The 18115-nt window shown below is 54.8% G+C and overlaps 1 protein-coding gene across 6 annotated transcripts in view; it reads left to right on the top strand.

The window, feature by feature from the left end:
- The window catches only part of JUP (junction plakoglobin), a 32191-nt gene that overhangs the window by 1303 nt on the left and 12773 nt on the right, over nucleotides 1-18115 (top strand). For 3 of the 6 annotated variants that reach the window (XM_054457517.2, XM_054457519.2, XM_054457520.2), the window contains exons 2-5: nucleotides 13228-13443; nucleotides 15426-15685; nucleotides 15896-16134; nucleotides 17528-17729. In XM_054457517.2, coding sequence (XP_054313492.1) covers nucleotides 13236-13443; nucleotides 15426-15685; nucleotides 15896-16134; nucleotides 17528-17729 — 909 coding nt within the window. In that variant the 5' untranslated portion in view covers nucleotides 13228-13235. Of the gene's footprint in view, nucleotides 1-12163; nucleotides 12379-13227; nucleotides 13444-15425; nucleotides 15686-15895; nucleotides 16135-17527; nucleotides 17730-18115 lie in introns of all 6 variants that reach the window. The other 3 variants (XM_054457523.2, XM_054457521.2, XM_054457518.2) reach the window with 3 other exon arrangements.

The following is an 18115-nucleotide window of genomic DNA, read 5'->3' as shown; positions in this document are numbered from 1 at the left end:
TCCTTCTCTTCCTGCCTCCGGGGACCACCACACCCCCTCAGAAAGGCCTGCGTAAGTGGTTCTCTCTCAAGCTCTGCCCCCTCCCCAGGAATGGGGGTGGGGCGGGGCTGGGCCAAACTGAGGAAGGTGGGGGGAGTGGTTGTTCTCGTCTTTTTTTTTTTTCCCTCTACCCCATCCCCCACATTACTTAGCAGGCTGGTTATTGAGGCAGAAGAACATGAGGATGTGGCACTTGCCTTCCATTTGATTTCTGAATTATGAAGGTGCATGCTTTCTGGAGGCCTGGACAGACCTTTCCCACCCGCTTTCCTGAAAGAATTTGACAGGGAAAGTGAGACCGCAGGAAGGCTTTTTGGGGGAAGGTTTCTTCAATGCTAGACTCTCTCAGGCAGAGCTGCATCGGGCCCCCCGCCTTCCCTGCTCCCAATTTCCTGAGACCCCCCTGCTCCAGAATTGGGGATCTTGATCAGGCTTTCTACCCCGGTTTAAAAAAAAATCTGAAGTGTGGTCTTTTTGCAGGATTTGGAGCCCAGCTTCCTTGGGGAACAGAGAGAGAATACAACAGTTGGGTTCTCTCTCAGTCCTGGGGGTGGGAGAAAGATTGCGGGGGGCGGGGATCGAGAGTGCTTGGAGGGGAAGAGTCTACCACCTCTTTCTTTGTTGTAGATGGGGGAGTGAGGCTGGGGGCCCAGACTCAGCCCCTTTATCCTGGGTGGGGATCACGCTCAGCCCTGTGCTAGGGGGAAGTCAGTGTGGGAACTCAGATCCTTTTCTGCTGGGGGATGGGATTCTGCACCTCTGGGGAGCAACAGGAGCAGGGAGTTTGGGCAAAAATAACCTGCTTTCCCTCTTCTCTGTGCCAATGTGGAGGAGGGGAGGGCATTGTGATTATGTTGGCTAAATGATTAGTTTAGCTAATCTGGTTTCTGGCTGTGATGAAAAGATAATACTGAGGAAGTACTGCTAGGAGGTGCCTGGTGAAAACTGGCCACTGACTGGACTGAGGGACGCGGGGGACGAGGAGAAGGTAGGACCCAGTTAGTCATTTCTTGCTAGATCAAGCCCCAGCTTGGGTGACTTGAGCCCTCCCACCCCCACTCCACCCCTCCCTTGCACCCTGGCTCCACCCCATTCCCTCTGGAGCCTCTGTTTGGGCTGCCAGGGCCGAGGCTTTGAGAATGCAGCGCATAGGAACGAAAAAGGTCAGGCTAGGGCTGCCAACCTTTTTCCCATCCTGGAGCCACCTTAGAATGAGATGAGTCAATTGACTAGTCTACAGAAGGACTGTTTATTTGGAGAGATGGGACAGTGGGGCAGTTCTGAGCACAGGGCTTTGGGCTTGAACTGAGCTGGGTTTGAGACCCAGCTCTGTCTCTCATTACCTGAGCCTCAGTGACCTCTTTGACAAAATGGGAATACTAATACCTATCTACCCAGTAAGTACTTGACAAACGGTAACTCCAGATCAAGGTAAGACTTTACAGAAACCAAGCACTTTTTTTTTTTTTGAGATGGAGTCTCGCTCTATCACCCAGGATCCCTGCAATCTCCGCCTCCTGGGTTCAAGCGATTCTCCTGCCTCAGCCTTCTGAGTAGCCTGGATTACAGGCGCGTGCCACCACGCCTGGCTGATTTTTTGTATTTTTATTTTTAGTAGAGATGGGGTTTCACCATGTTGCGCAGGCTGGTCTTGATCTCCTGACCTCGTGATTCGCCCGCCCCGGCCTCCCAAAGTGCTGGGATTACAGGCGTGAGCCACCTCACCTGGCCCAAACCAAGCACTTCCATTAACTATTTTTACTTAATCCTTATGGCTGGCCAGGCTAGATGGCTGAAACCCGTAATCCCAGCATGTTAGGAGGCCCAGAAGGGTGGACTGCTTGATTGAGCCCAGGAGTTCCAGACCAACCTGGGCAACATGGAGAAACCCCATCTCTATAAAAAAATAGAAAAATTAGCCGGGCGTGGTGGTGCATGCCTTTGGTCCCAGCTACTGGGAATGTTGAGGTGGGAGGATTACCTGAGCCCAGGGAAGTCAAGGCTGCAGTGAGCTGTGTCACTGTATTCCAGCCTGGGCAACAGAGTGAGTCCCTGACTCAAAAAAAAGCACGTATCATTATCCCCATTCTACAGATGAGGAAATTGAAACTCAAGGAACTTAAGTAATTTCCCCAAGATTGTACAGCGAGACCCAAGCAACACCAAGACTGATGTTTTGGTCCTCTGATTCCAAGCCCAGAACCCATCCTGCTGTATTGCCCCATGCAGTTCTGGAAAGGATTTTTTTTTTTTTTTTGAGACGGAGTCACGCTCTGCCACCCAGGCTGGAGTGCGGTAGCGCGATCTCGGCTCACTGTAACCTCTACTTCCTGGGTTCAAGCGATTCTGCTGTCTCAGCCTCCCGAGTAGCTGGAATTACAGGCATGCACCACCACACTAGGCTAATTTTGGTATTTTTAGTAGAGATGGGGTTTCACCATGTTGGCCAGGATGGTCTCGAACTCCTGACCTTCAGGAGATCCGCCCGCCTCAGCCTCCCAAAGTGCTGGGATTACAGGTGTGAGTGGAAAGGATTTTTCTGCACCCCCTTTTGAGAGCCTCTGCCTGACTGGGGAGAAGAGAATTCAGAAGGGCCCATGAAGGCATGTGTGAGTGGTGAATGTAGGGCAGGTTTGGTAGGTGGGGGTGATACCTATCCTGGCCACCAGCCCACTTAAATCTCCCCAGTGGCTTGATTTTTAGTTTCCGGTGGAAGCGGCTTCTCCCCAAGGCCAGGGCTGTGGTGAGTGTTGGGGGGAGGTTGAGAGGGAAAGAAGAGGCAGGGGTCAAAGCTGTGCTGCCCTCCTAGCTTGGGTTAGGTAGAACCATGGCTGTTCTGGGCTTGTTCATGTGTAGGAAGTGGGAGTTGCCTGCTTTGCTGGGGGCTGGGGCTATGCAAAGATAAAGGGGTGCTGCCCTGTGGGGAGTGGCGAGAAACAAGAGTCCGATTTAGGCCTGGGCTAATGTCCTGCTGGAGTGGACCAGGCAGTGCTGCCAGGCTGCTTTTGATGGGGAACTGGCTGTCCTCTGCTCTGAAGCCCAAGAGACCTGAGATAGGCAGCTGCTGGGAGGGCCTTTCTGGTGATGGAGGTGGGGGTCATGTGTGCTGCCTATCAGCCAGAGCCTTGGCCCTCTAGGGAGGAGCTGGTGTCAGATTGTTCTCCAGACCTGCCTGGTTCTGGTGTCTCTGCCAACTGGACATCTGACACCAGAATGGGCCTGGATTTGGGGTCTGGGAAATGGGTTCTCTTTATGTGATGGTGCAGCTGGAGTACTGAACCTGTCACTACTGCGCTTCTGGATTCCCTGAGGGCAGGCAGGGACCCCAGGCAAGGGGATTATTGATCGTGGAGAAGGCTAATGGGAGTTGAGACAGAGAAGAAAACAGAATGAACCCCGTCCCACTGACTACTACAAAGAGGGCATGAGGTTGCAGTTTTCCATCTCCCCCGAGGACATGAGAGCTACAGGCCCGATGCACTTACTGAAGGGACGCGGTCTAGACAGGAGGAAGGGCTTTCTGCCTGCTAAAGATGAAATCTTGAGTTGAGAAGTAAGAGGGAGAGGTGGAGACTCAGCATTGACTCTTCTCTGATGAGGGCCATCCTGTCCGGCAGGGAGGCCAGGCAGGAATTGCTGCCCTTTGGGGAGACTCCTCATTTGTATCTTTTGGGAGAAGAGCGACCTGGCAGTGAGAGGGAAAGGCATCTGTGAGCTGGCCCTGTGACCCCTGTGAAGAGGAAAAGCAAGCAGTGTGGCTGGGCAGGTCACCAGGGCTTGTGTTCCTGCAAGTGACACTGAGCGGCCTCTCCTGGGACACTGGGACATGGTTGAGTCTGGGGACATGGAATACCTCATTGTGAAGCGACTTCCTCTGCCAGGCCGGAAGGGAAAGCTCGTGGACCACTCCCCTTTGCTCAGCCTCCTGGCATCTTGGCCTTTGGGGCCAGCAGAGCAGGAAGCTCAGCTTTCTTTTTTTCTTTCTTTTTTTTTTTTTTTTTGAGACAGAGTCTCTCACTCTGTCACTCAGACTGGAGTGTAGTGGCACAATCTTGGCTCACTGCAACCTCCACCTCCCGGGTTCAGGTGATTCTCCTGTCTCAGCCTCCCGCGTAGCTGGGACTACAAGCGCCTGCCAGTTTGCCCGGCTAATTTTTTTTTTTTTTTTTTTTTTTTTTGAGACAGAGTCTCACTCTGTCACCCAGGCTGGAGTGCAGTGGCGCGATCTCCGCTCACTGCAAGCTCCGCCCCCTGGGTTCACACCATTCTCCTGCCTTAGCCTCCCGAGTAGCTGGGACTACAGGCGCCTGCCACCACGCCCGGCTAATTTTTTTGTGTTTTTAGTAAAGACGGGGTTTCACCATGTTTGCCAGGATGGTCTCAATCTCCTGACCTCGTGATCCACCCGCCTCGGCCTCCCAAAGTGCTGGGATTACAGGCGTAAGCCACTGTGCCCGGCCTAATTTTTTTATTTTTAGTAGAGACGGGGTTTCACCATATTGGTCAGGCTGGTCTTGAACTCCTGACCTCAGGTGATCCACTTACCTTGGCCTCCCGAAATGCTGGGATTACAAGCATGAGCCACCGCTTTTGGCATTCAGCTTTCTTTCCTCCTCCCTTCTCCTCTTCTCTTTTCTTTCTTTCTTTTTTTTTTTTTTTTTTTGGTTTGTTTTTTGAGATGGAGTCTTGCTGTCACCCAGGGTGGAGTGCAGTGGTGCAGTCTCGGCTCACTGCAACCTCTGCCTCCTGGGTTCAAGCAATTCTCCTGCCTCATCCTCCTAAGTAGCTGGGACTACAGGCATGCGCCACCATGCCCAGCTAATTTTTGTATTTTTAGTAGAGATGGGGGTTTCACCATGTTGGCCAGGCTGGTCTTGAATTCCTGACCTCAAGTGATCCATCCACCTCAGCCTCCCAAGGTGCTGGGATTACAGGTGTGAGCCACTGCGCCCGGCCTTCTTTCCTTTTTTTGAGGTAGGGACTCGCTCTGTCCCTTAAGCTAGAGTGCAGTGAGCGTGATCACAGCTCACTGCATCCTTGAACTCCTGGGCTCAAGCAATCCTCCTGCCCAGCCTCCCAAGTAGCTGGGTCCACAGGTGTGCACCACCATGCCCAGCTAATTTTTAAAGTTTTGTGTAGAGACAGGGTCTTGCTATGTTGCTCAGGCTGGTCTTGGACTCCTGAGCTCAAGCATTTGTCCCATCTCAGCCTCCCAAAGTGCTGGGATTATGGGCACGAGCCACCATGCCCAGCTGAAGCTCAGCTTTCTGTGTCTTTCCCTACTATGGAGACAGTAGCAGGGTCCAGAGCAGAGTTGGGACGGGGCTTGGCAATCAATAAGCTGCTTATTTAGGGGAGACTCCTCCTCTTCCATGATTGAGAAGGTATTATCTGGCTGGGGCAGTGGCTTACACTTGTAATCCCAACCACTCTGAAGGTTGAGGCAGGAGGATTGCTTGAGGCCGGGACTTTGAGACCAGCCTGCCAGCCTGTGCAATATAGCAAGACCCCATCTCTAAAAAAAAAAAAAAATTTAGCCAAGCATGGTGGCACGTGCACGTGGTCCTAGCTACTCGGGAGGCTGAGGCGGAAGGATTGCTTGAGCCCAGGAGTTCAAGGCTGCAGTGAGCCATGATTGTGCCACTATACTCCAGCTTGGGCAACAGAGTGAGACCTTGTCTCAAAAAAGAGAAAGAAAATAAAAAAAGTAATATCTGATCATTGTAAAAAAAAAAAAAAATTGGAGGCCAGCCGCGGTGGCTCACGCCTGTAATCCCAGCACTTGGGGAGGCCGAGGCGGGCGGATCATGAGGTCAGGAGATCGAGACCATCCTGGCTAACATGGTGAAACCCCCTCTCTACTAAAAAATACAAAAAATTAGCTGGGCGTTGTGGCAGGCGCCTGTAGTTCCAGCTACTCTGGAGGCTGAGGCAGGAGAATGGCGTGAACCCGGGAGGCGGAGCTTGCAGTGAGCCAAGATTGTACCACTGCACTCCAGCCTGGGCGACATCTGTCTCAAAAAAAAAAAAAAAATTGGGAAGTTTAGAAAAGTTTAAGAGAAAAGAAAAAAAATCGCCCATAATCCTAAAAGGCAACTTTCATTAAGGTCTTTTTTTTTTTTTTTTTTTTTTGAGATGGAGTTTTGCTCTTGTTGCCCAGGCTGGAGTACAGTGGCACAATCTCAGCTCACTGCAACCTCTGCCTTCTGGTTTCAAGCGATTCTCCTGCCTCAGCCTCCTGAGTAGCTGGGATTACAGGCATCTGCCACCATGCCTGGCTAGTTTTTTGTATTTTCAGTAGAGACGGCGTTTCACCATGTTGGCCAGGCTGGTTTCAAACTCCAGACCTTGTGATCCACCCACCTTGGCCTCCCAAAGTGTGCTGGGATTACAGGCATGAGCCACCGCACTCGGCAACATCCTTTTGTTCTTTAGCCTTGATCTTGATGAGCTCATCCCCTGTATATAGTAACATTTTTTTTTTTTTTTTGAGATGAGGTCTCACTCTGTTGCCCAGGCTGGAGTGCAGATCTCAGCTCACTGCAACCTCCTCTTCCTGGGCTCAAGCGATCCTCCTACTTCAGCCTCCCAAGTAGCTGGGACTATAGGCACATGCCACCACGCCCGGCTAATTTTTGCATTTTTCTGTAGAGACAAGGTTTCGCCATGTTGCCCAGACTGGTCTGGAACTCCTGAGCTCAAGGGGATTCACCTGCCTTGGCCTCCTAAAGTGCTGGGATTACAGGGGTGAGCCACTGCACCCTGCCTACAGTAACAGATTTTAGCCAAACCTTTATTCCAATCTTGGTTTTCCAGCATGTGTTGTACAATAAACAGATGGATCTTCCCAGGAGAGGGTTATATGTAGGGATCCTTGCAGAATCACACCCCAGGGAGTGGGCCTCAGTCAGCTGGGGTCGGAGCTGCTGTTATTGAGAAGTGGGCCGCCCCTGGACCCCGGGCTGCCCAAGCCCCACTGGTGGTGGTTGGAGGCAGTGGAATGAGAGTACTTGTGTATTTTGCGTCACCAACACACGTCAACCTTTTGTTGTTGTTTCCTGGTGTGGGGTGAAGTGTTTTTCCATTCCCAGGAGTCCCGGTTTGGGGTCATCTGCCAGTTTGGGAATCTGCCCACGGGGGTCACCAGCAGGGAACGGAGCTCCAGCTGGAGCCCTCTCCAGGGGAGCATAGAGGTCCGTGGGTCGAGCCACTTGGCCGTGGCATTTCCCTCTGCTACAAATCCCCTTCATTTTCCCACCCGGGTTTGTTTGCTTTGGGAAGGAGCCCAGAAGGAGGAAAATAAACAACAGCTGGGTCGTCAGGCCTGAGCCTCCCCCAGGCCCCAGCTCATCCTCAGGCCACAGCCCGGGCTGCCCTCCAGACTGGAAGTGAGGGTTTTCCTCCGGAAGCCTAAGACCAGCTTCTCTGACAGCTCCTGCTTCAGTTCTGCCCTCTTGGAATGGACCAGCTTGCTGATGGAGACCACAGTGTCTGCCAGAGAACCTCTAGTCTGCAGGAGGTTCCGTCCTGGAGCTGCCAGCCAGAGGGGAGAGGCCTCCTTGGGCAGCCCCAGCCTGAGAGGGAAACAGGCCCTCAAGGGAAGCCAGTATGTCCGTCTCTCTGCACTTTCTAGAGTCTGTGTCTGTGCTTGGAACTGCTGGCCAGACCTCAGCAGGAGCCAGGGACAGAGTGGGGAAGGTGGGGGCTGGAGACTCTCCTGAGCCCAGCTTCCCCCTGGGACTGCTATGTAGGGAATGTTCACGCCTGGCTGTGCAGCTGCCCCTGGCTGCAGGAAGCAGCATGGACTGGGCATGGGACAGCCAGTGTCTCCACCTGGCGTGAGTGAAGTTGCACTCCCCTTCTCCTCAGCCATGTTCCCTTCACCTCCCCAGGGCCTGGGAGGCAGCTCCCTACCTAGTCCCCATCTCAGGGGTCAGAGAAAGCAGCCAGGGTTCCCCCAGACAGACTGTCAGCCACCTTGCCCGACAGGTCTCTGTGCTGGTCTTCACGTTTTTTTATTTTTATTATTTTTCTTTTTTTTTTGAGACGGAGTCTCGCACTGTAGCCCTGGCTGGAGTGCAATTGGCGAGATCTCGGCTCACTGCAACCTCCGCCTCCCGAGTTCAAGTGATTTGCCTGCCTCAGCCTCCCGAGTAGCTGGGATTACAGGTGCCCACCCCCACGCCTGGCTAATTTTTTGTATTTTTAGTGGAGATGGGGTTTCACTATGTTTGCCAGGCTGGTCTCAAACTCCTGACCTTGTGATCCACCCACCTTGGCCTCCCAATATGCTGGGATTACAGGCGTGAGCCACCGCGCCTGGCCTCCTCACCTTTTTTTTTGAGACACGGTCTTGCTCTGTTGCCTAGGCTGGAGTGGCGTGATCCTGGCTCACTGCAGCCTCAATCACCTGGGCTCAAGTGATGCTTCAGCTTCCAGAGTAGCTGGGACTGCAGGTGCATGCCACCATGCCTGGCTAATTTATTTTTATTTTTTGTAGAGACAGGGTCTTACTATGTTGCCCAGGCTGGTCTCGAACTCCTGGGCTCAAACGACCCTCCCACCTCCACCTTCCAAAATGCTGGGATTATAGGCATGAGCCACTGCGCCAGCTGGCTTCCACCTCCTCTGCCATCTCTGTTCTTCTAATATAGGAATGCATGCCTTTTCTGTGGACAGAGGGCTTCCAGAGTCACAGTGACAAAAGAAGTCACTTGATCATCTCCATTTTACAGATGAGAAAATGAGGCTTAAGGAAATTGAGCCCCTCTCCTCACTCAGAATCCTGTACTCACCCTGTCGCTGTCTGAGCCTGGGGACCTGTGTCTGCACAGGGTGCTGGCCTCTAGCCTAAGGAACCTCTGGGGCACCCAGCCCTGCCCTGCTCCGCCCTGCTCCTCTGTCCCCAAATGCAATGCTTCTGAGCCTGCTTCCAGCATGGCCTCTGGGGTAACCCATTCTTGTCCTTATTTCCAGGTGTCTTGGCACTTGGTGCCCTGCAACCCAGCCTAGATGTGCCCATTGCTGACTGTCCTCGGCAGGTGCCGGCTGGGGAAGGAGCCTGGTGTAGCTCTGGTGGGGCTATTTTTAATGTCAGGGCTGGGCCACACTCTGCCAGGTCAGTCTCGGATTTAGGGTGCCCGGTGCCAGCCCTCTGGGTTGGCTGCGCAGAGGAGGAGGTGCACCCAGTCTAGCCTTATTACTTGCTCACACTTACCTGGTGTGGGCCCCGTGGGGAAGGGTCCTCTGCAACCCCTCTCCAGGGCCCGTCTTCCTTCTTCCTGTCCTTGGGCTGTCCCTACAGTCTCTGATCTGGCTTCTTCCTCCCGTGCGTGCTGCTAACAACAGAGCACGCTCTAAACAAAGGCCGCCCATTCAACTCAGAAACCCGCCCTGTCTCTGTCCCTGCCTGTCTCTGGCTGGGCTGAGTGGGCAGGGCCTGCGTCTGTCTCTCTCGCTTCCATCTGACTCTGTCCAGGGGCATTGCAGGAGGTCTGACTCCAGGTCCAGGGTAGAGAGGGACAAGACTGAACTGGGTGTGGCCCCCTCCATCCTGGGAACTGTAAAACCAGCACTTTTGTTTCTTGTGAGAGAAGTTCCCTTGTTCTCCTGGGCAGTAGGTAAGGAGAAGCTTGGGGCTGGTTGACAGTCCTGCCTGAGGTCTGACTTCCAGCCTTCCTGTTGCAGGAATAGCTCCCGTGACCCCTTCCTCAGGAGGAGTTCTGGAGTGTGTCCTGTCTCTGAACTGGTTCCCAACTCTGACGTTGCCCACCCCCAGCCTTCTTCTGACTGTCGTGGGAATCCTGTTTTTTTATTCCTAGAATCTTAGACGTCAACATTCCTTTGAGATCCAGGGACACAAGGACACCCAGCAAGTTTGTGGCAGAGCTGGGACTAGAACCTGGGACTCTTTTTTTTTTTTTCGAGACAGGGTCTTGCTCTGTTGTCAGCCAGGCTGGAGTGCAGCGGCGCGGTCTTGGCTCACTGCAACCTCCACCTCCCTGGTTCAAGCAATTCTCCCGCCCCAGCCTTCCGAGTAGCTGGGATTACAGGTGCGCACCACCATGCCTGGCTAATTTTTGTACTTTTTTAGTAGAGACAGGATTTCACCATGTTGACCAGGATGGTCTTGAACTCCTGACCTCATGATCTGCCTGCCTTGGCCTCCCAAAGTGCTGGGATTACAGGTGTGAGCCACCGTGCCCGGCCTGAACCTGGGACACTTGATTTGCAGCCGGGTGCTCTGCTTCCATCTGCAAGCACCTTGGTCCCCTCCTCCCCTTGGCAAGAGGGCTCAGCTCCACTCAGGCTTGTCTAGTGGACTGGATGCTGTTCCTACCACAAGTGCTGCCATTTTCTCAGTGTGCAGGCACAGCTTCTTCACCTAGAAATTGGGAATAAAGCCAGGCACAATGGCCCAAGCCTATAATCCCAGCACTTTGGGAGGCTGAGGTGGGCAGATCACCTGAGGTCAGGAGTTCAAGACCAGCCTGACCAACGTGGGGAAACCCGGTCTTTACTAAAAATACAAAAATTAGCCAGGTGTGGTGGCGCACACCTGTAGTCCCAGCTACTTGAGAGGTTGAGGCAGGAGAATCGCTGGAACCCAGGAGGTGGAGGTTGCAGTGAGCCAAGATCGTGCCACTGCACTCCAACTTGGGCGACAGAGAGAGATTCTGTCTGGAAGGAAGGAAGGAAGGAAGGAAGGGAAAGAAAGAAAGAAAGGAAGGAAGGAAGGAAAGAAAGAAAATTGGAAATAATAAAACATCTGCCAGGGTTGCTTTGAGGGAAGAATGAGATTCACATAATAATAAAGGCCACTGGGCGTCTACCACCCCCACCCCCCATGGCATCCTGTAGCTTCTGTTTCTCCCCGGGTAGCAGTCTCCTGGCGGTTGACCTGGGCTGGTGGGGGTGGTGAGGGGCCTGCTGAGGAAGTTCCTCGGCTTGACTGTGGTGGTCCCTTTAGACGTGAGCCCAGCAAGGGGTGACCCTTGTTTGGAGTGAGGCCCGCTTCCCTCTCCCTTAGCTGAGAAGCCCCAGGGTTAGGCACTGTCTATGGAGGAGGGCCCTCTGGCTGGGATGCAGTGTGTTTGTTGACCAGAGCTGCAGATGTCCAGCAGTGTCCAGATGTCATTCAGCCTTGAGCCCAGCAGAGTGGCATTCAGTGGGTTATTGCCACCGTGTTTACTGATACACTTACACCTTCCTTCTCTCCTGGGGGCAGCTTCTCTTCCAAACTCTCCTCTGCTCTCTCTTGGGACTTGCCCTTGGGGCAGGGAAATGGTTGAGGAAGGCAGCACAACACGAGGAGCTCAGGATTTTAGTAGGATTTTCCCATGTCTGCCTTTTCCGAGCACCCCGCCCCCTGCCACCCACCATCGCCCCTGTTTCCTGCCAGTGGCCATTCCCCTCTGTTGCTGAGGAAGGGGTACGTGTGGAAAGGGGGCTGGTGGGGGGGTGCTCCTCCTGAAATAGTTACACTTTCGAATGCCTGGGAAGCAGCTGTGCACATCTGGCGGCCTGAGCCTGTCATCTGGGGTCTGCCGTCTGAGGTTGTGGGACTGCTTCTGTTTAATCAGCCTGAAACTCTGAGTCACTAGGGATTGTGGGAGGAGAGGAAGGAGGCAGCTGGGAGCTGGCCTGGCCCCTGCCTCTGCCTGTTCCAGGTATGCTCACGGCTGCTTGCCATAAAAGGCTGGGAGACCTGCAGGACCATTCGTCATCCTCCTGGAGGGTGGCACTGGGGCAGTCACAGGGAAGACTTATCCTTGGTGATCTTTGTTCCTGGGGTGGGGCCAGGTTGCCCTAGCCACCCCACCCTCACCTGGTCCCCATCACAGTGAGACAACCCGGGTGCTGCCTGGCTTCATGGGTGGACCAGCCTGAGTTCTGCTTACTCACTGAGGCTGCGCCGGGATGTGCAAAGACCACAGACCTCAGTGCCCTCACACCTGTACTTGGTTCCAGTCCCAGCTCTGCCATTTCTAACCTCAGTTTCTGTATCTGTATGCGGGGGAACAGTGCATGCGCTTTGAAACCCGCCCATGAGCATGACGGTGTCTGTGAGAGGTCTGGCTTGTAGTAGGCCCTCATGGGATCACGGCGTCCATTCTCCCCGCAGCCTCTGACCCCTGCAGGTCAGTTCCCAGGACAGTGGAGCCAAACACAGACCAAGCGGGAAGTTCACCTCCCTGGTACAAAGTACAGCCCTGCTACTCATTAACCTTCAGGTGCGCCTAAACCTCTGCAGAGAGAGAGAGGGGTTCCTGACGGCAGTGACCACCCACAGGCCTGCCCCACCCCAGATCCCTAGCCTGGGCTCGAGGAGACCAGGAGGTGAGGAAGCACTTCTGGAGGAGAGGCGGTGCTGATGATAATGGCCGTGGCCTCTGAGCACCTGCTATGCACCAGCTCCTTGCAACCACCTCTGAGGGAGGTGGCGTGACCCCGCTTTACAGATGAGGACACTGAGGTTCTGTGGGGAGGGGAACTGCTCCAGTAGTGAGTAGCTGAGATTTGAATTGCTCTGTGGGACTCAAAGAGGCTTCTAGGGACTGGGAGGGCTGGGGAGAGGGGGCTTTAGGGCTTGGACCTCAGGGCCGTGTGTGATCCTGCCCAACCTGTAGGAAAGCCAGATCCTGGAGTTTCTGAGGGAGCCTGGGGCGCTCCAGAGAAACCTGTCAGACTGCTTCCCTGCCCCACCCAGTTTCCTGCCCAATGGCTGGGATGCCTCCTCCCTGCAGCCTTTCCCAGGCAGCCCCAGTGGTTGAGGGTGGGCCCAGGGGACCTCAGAAGCTGCTAGAGGCCCTGAGTGCCTTCTCTTGCCCCTGGGAGAGTTGGGTCAGGGCAGCAAGGTGAGTGAGCAGGGGCTTCTGGCGGGAGCTGGCCCTTTACTGCCCTGCCCCCTGGGGCTCATCCCCCTGAGAGATCAGAGATGCAAGCCCAGGACACACACACAGCTGCACCCCTGGGGCTCACTGCTCCCAGGGTATCTCATCATGGGCAGCCCCTCCCTGGGCCTGGTGCCCTTCTGGGCACTCCCCCCATCCCCAGCCTGCATCCTCATTGAAATCCCTGGGGCCATGGTGATGATGTGGGAAGACAGGCAGGACTTGGTGATGGGCTGAAGCTGGGGGCTGGGCCAGGTGACTTCCTGCTTCCTGACTTCCTCCTTTGTGCCCCCAGTAGCCACGATGGAGGTGATGAACCTGATGGAGCAGCCTATCAAGGTGACTGAGTGGCAGCAGACATACACCTACGACTCCGGTATCCACTCGGGCGCCAACACCTGCGTGCCCTCCGTCAGCAGCAAGGGCATCATGGAGGAGGATGAGGCCTGTGGCCGCCAATACACGCTCAAGAAAACCACCACCTACACCCAGGGGGTGCCCCCCAGCCAAGGTCAGGACCCCTGGGGACTATTGCATGGGGCAGAAAACCTGCCTGGGTCCTGGAGAGAGGTCAGAGTGAAAGGAGGCAGATTGTAGGGGGTCTCTGGTCTGAAGGAGGAGGCACAGCTCATGCTAACTAGGGGCCCACCCAGTCTGAAGGAGGAGGTGCAGCTACTTCAGGGTGCTGCATCTGGGAGGGTCACAGAATCCTCTTCTGTGAACCATCAGTAGGGAGGGAAGGCATAGTCCCTGCCCTTAGGGTGCCTCCAGTCTGAAGGAAGAGCCATAGTCCTTGCCTTCTGTGAACATAAGAATCTGATGAAGACGCTGGCCGTGGTGGCTCACGCCTATAATTCCAGCACTTTGGGAGGCTGAGGTGGGCAGATCACCTGAGGTCAGGAGTTCGAGACCAGCCTGGCCAACATGGTGAAACCCCGTCTCTACTAAAAATACAAAAATTAGCTGGGTGTGGTGGTGCATGCACATGTAGTCCCAGCTACTCGGGAGGCTGAGGCAGTAGAATTGCTTGAACCCAGGAGGCAGAGGTTGGAGTGAGCTGAGATTGCGCCACTGAACTCCAGCCTGGGCAACAGAGTAAGACTCTGTCTCAAAAAATAGTAAAAAAAGAATCTGATGAGGAGGTATCACTATGGCTCTCAGGGAGCCCATGGATGGCAGGGAGGACACAGCCCTTTGGCTGCAGGAGCCTCATGTTTGATGGGAGAGCCAGGGTCGTAGCCCCCAGGAACCCCCCAGGGATTCCCCTTTGGGTAGAGGGGTGTAGGTGTCAAGCCTGAGGGCCCCTCGTTGGGGTTGGAGGGAGACCAGGCCTCTGCTGCTGACATGCAGATAGGCCGAGACTGTGGGACGAGTGACTGACTCAGCTCTGGGGCTTAGCCCGGGATAGGGATGCCCCGCCAGCCCAAGCCTCCCTTGCCCCTCTGGGAAAGAGGAGTAGCCAGGCCCTAGAACTGTTGGCCACAGGTGCCTCCAGGGCCCTGAACATGCCAGGGGGTGGGCTGTGGGCGCTGGGAGTAGTGTGGGTGGACTATGGCTGGTGGGGCTCTACGGAGCTCAGCCCTCGCACGCCAGTCTCCTCCCTGACAGCTGGTAGGGGTAGCAGGGGGCCTTTTGGCTGGGCAGGGCCAGGCACTGTGTTGGTAGCAAAAAGTACAGCATCCAGGTGGGAAAGCCGTGCAGCTGTCTCCTCCTTCCCGACTAATTAGAGGGTGGAACCTCTGCCTCCCTCTCCCTGGGGGCATCAGGACAGTTGCCAGGGTGTGGCTGCTTGGGCACCTACCTGTGGGACTCCCAGACCCACCCAGGAGATGGAAGCTAGAGAGGAACCTGACGTCTCAGCTGAGGACCCAGCTCCTGCTCTCTGAACCCACAGCCCTGACTTTCCCTCTGATCTGCTGTGAGATGTGATGGTGGTGGTTCTCTGGGCCTCTGTTTGCCTGCCTGTATAGTGGGAGGATTGCTACCGTTGGGGATGATGAGGGTGTAATTAGACTCCTGAGATTTCAGGGTTGAAAACAAACCTGATGGGTAAGGGAGGAGAATAGAGTAGGGGTTTGGGCCCCTGAGTCAGGCTGCCTTATAACCCCTCTGTGCCCAGTTTTCCCATCTGTAAAGTGGAGCCAGTGATAGTACTTACCTTGTAGGGTCATTGTCAGATTATGTGAGAAAATATAAGCAGGGCACTGAATTCACTGCCAGGCACATAATGAGTGTGCAAAAAAAAAAAAAAAAAAAAAAATTCCCGTGATGGACAGAACATGTGGGGCCCATTTTACAGATGAGATTACTGAGGTGACAGTGACTTCCCCAAGGTCCCTGGTGAGAGGTAGAATGGCCAGTCGTGTGCTCGGGCTTTGGGCAGGGCAAGAGGTAGCCCAGAGGACCCAGGTGGGGCTGTCTGCGGCCTGCCCTGCTCCCCGGTGTCTGCCCAGCCCACTGCCTGCACTCAGTCCCTGTCCCCATGGCCCCCAGGTGACCTGGAGTACCAGATGTCCACAACAGCCAGGGCCAAACGGGTGCGGGAGGCCATGTGCCCTGGTGTGTCAGGCGAGGACAGCTCGCTCCTGCTGGCCACCCAGGTGGAGGGGCAGGCCACCAACCTGCAGCGACTGGCCGAGCCGTCCCAGCTGCTCAAGTCGGCCATCGTGCATCTCATCAACTACCAGGATGATGCCGAGCTGGCCACTCGCGCCTTGCCCGAGCTCACCAAACTGCTCAACGATGAGGACCCGGTCTGTGAGGGTCCCTGCCAGGGTGGGGGTCGGGCAGGGAGGGGAGAGAGCAGATGTCCTCAGGGGAGGGACACTGTAGGGGTGGAGGGAAGTTATGACCCGGACTCCCCCGTGTGTGACGAGTCTGACTGGGGTCCTCTTCAGCTGTGTGGAAGGGTATCCCGGCCCCTCCTTAGTGCTCACGTCCCTGCACCTGCCTTTGCCCTCCAGGTGGTGGTGACCAAGGCGGCCATGATTGTGAACCAGCTGTCGAAGAAGGAGGCATCGCGGCGGGCCCTGATGGGCTCGCCCCAGCTGGTGGCCGCTGTCGTGCGCACCATGCAGAATACCAGCGACTTGGACACGGCCCGCTGCACCACCAGCATCCTGCACAACCTCTCCCACCACCGGGAGGGGCTGCTCGCCATCTTCAAGTCGGGCGGCATCCCTGCTCTGGTCCGCATGCTCAGGTACCCAACCCTGCTCACTGCATGAGCCCAGGACCCCCTCTCACTTGGGCCTCTCCCCTCCCTTTCCTGGGCTTCCATAAATACCCAGTGAGCACCTACTATGTGCCAGGCAGAAGCACACCCCATCCGGGTGCTCGGTGGCTCACAGCCCAGCAGGGAACACAGGCATGTAAACAGCAGGTTAATGATCAGGATACGACACAGGCTGTGGCAGAAGAGCATTGAGATTGCTCAAAGGTGGAATCGCTTAATGGCAGGGGATTGACAGATGAGTGGAATTTGGCTAGTGTAGAGGAAGGGAAGAGTGTCCCAGGCAGAGGGAACAGCAAATGCAAAGTCCCTTGCAAACTTTCTGTTTCCTGGCCCCCTACAAAATGTTGATTGGCCTCATTTCTTTATTTTTTTTTTTGAGATGAGGCCTTGCTCTGTCGCCCAAGCTGGAGTGCAGTGGCGTGATCTCAGCTCACTGCAGCCTCCACCTCCTGGGTTCGAATGATTCTCCTGCCTCAGTCTCCTGAGTAGCTGGGATTACAAGCATCTGCCACCATGCCTAGCTTTTTTTTTTTTTTTTTTTGAGATGGAGTTTTCCTCCTGTTGCCCAGGCTGGAGTGCAATGGCACAGTCTCGGCTTACTGCAGTCTCTGCCTCCTGGGTTCAAGCGATTCTCCTGCCTCAGCCTCCCAAGTAGCAGGGATTACAGGCACCCGCCACCATGCCTGGCTAATTTTTGTATTTTTAGTAAAAATGGGGTTTCACCATATTGGCCAAGCTAGTCTTGAACTCCTGACCTCAGGTGATCTGCCCCCCTTGGCCTCCCAAAGTGCTGGGATTATAAGCGTCTGCCACCATGCCCAGCTCAATTTTGTATTTTTAGTAGAGACGGGGTTTCACCACGTTGGCCAGGCTGGTCTCGAACTCCTAACCTCAGGGTGATCCCCCTGCCTTGGCCTCCCCAAGTGCTGAGATTACAGACGTGAGCCACTGCTCCTGGCCTCATTTCTCATCCCCATACCAGGCTGGAAGCTTCCTGAAGGGGAGACACTGATTTCACTCCCCTCTGAACTCCTTGCAAGGCCTCTCTAATATGTGGCCTTCCACATGGTAGTTACTTAGTAGGGATTAGTGTCTAGGGGACCTACTGTGCGCGCAGCACAGGGCTGGGGGCTCAGAAGCAGGAGGAGTCATTGTCCCAGTTGGGAGAAGAGAGGTGCTGTTTGCTTCATGCTTAAGAGCAGGGCAGGCTCAAGGAGTGATGAGATTTTAGCAAAGGGATATTTCCAGAGGGGCGTCAGTAGGGGGGAGGCTTCCTGGGGGAGGTGGGAACCCATGCCAGGCTCACATGTATGCCAGGCCTCTGGGACCTCGGCGTACTAACCCCAGCCCACCCCCCCAGTTCCCCTGTGGAGTCGGTCCTGTTCTATGCCATCACCACGCTGCACAACCTGCTCCTGTACCAGGAGGGCGCCAAGATGGCCGTGCGCCTGGCCGACGGGCTGCAAAAGATGGTGCCCCTGCTCAACAAGAACAACCCCAAGTTCCTGGCCATCACCACCGATTGCCTGCAGCTCCTGGCCTACGGCAACCAGGAGAGCAAGGTGGGCCCTCCCCAACCCTCCCAAGGCCTGAAGCCCACCCTTGCGCCACCTTCTATCCTGCACAGCTTCAGGCCACTGCCCCCTTACTCCTTTTAGATGAGATATAGGTGCAGATATACATGCTTCATCATGCGACTGAATTGCCCAGAATTATTATTTTGAGGATAAGGGAAAAAAATCACTCATCCTCATATAACCACTATTGTCATTTCGATGTGCTTGCTTAAGAGCTGTTCTGTGGGCAGACTACAGATGTGTACACATCTTTGTCATCATAACGATCTGCAACATTGCGTCTGTTTTCTGCCTGCATTTTTTTTTTTTTTTTTTTTTTTTTTGAGACAGGGTCTCACTCTGTTTCCCAGGCTGGAGTGCAGTGGTATAAT

This window comes from Pongo pygmaeus, chromosome 19, assembly GCF_028885625.2.
Source record: "Pongo pygmaeus isolate AG05252 chromosome 19, NHGRI_mPonPyg2-v2.0_pri, whole genome shotgun sequence".
NCBI lineage: Eukaryota > Metazoa > Chordata > Mammalia > Primates > Hominidae > Pongo > Pongo pygmaeus.
The sequence above is the reverse complement of the archived record's forward strand: the minus strand, read 5'-3'. Positions and strand labels throughout refer to the sequence as shown.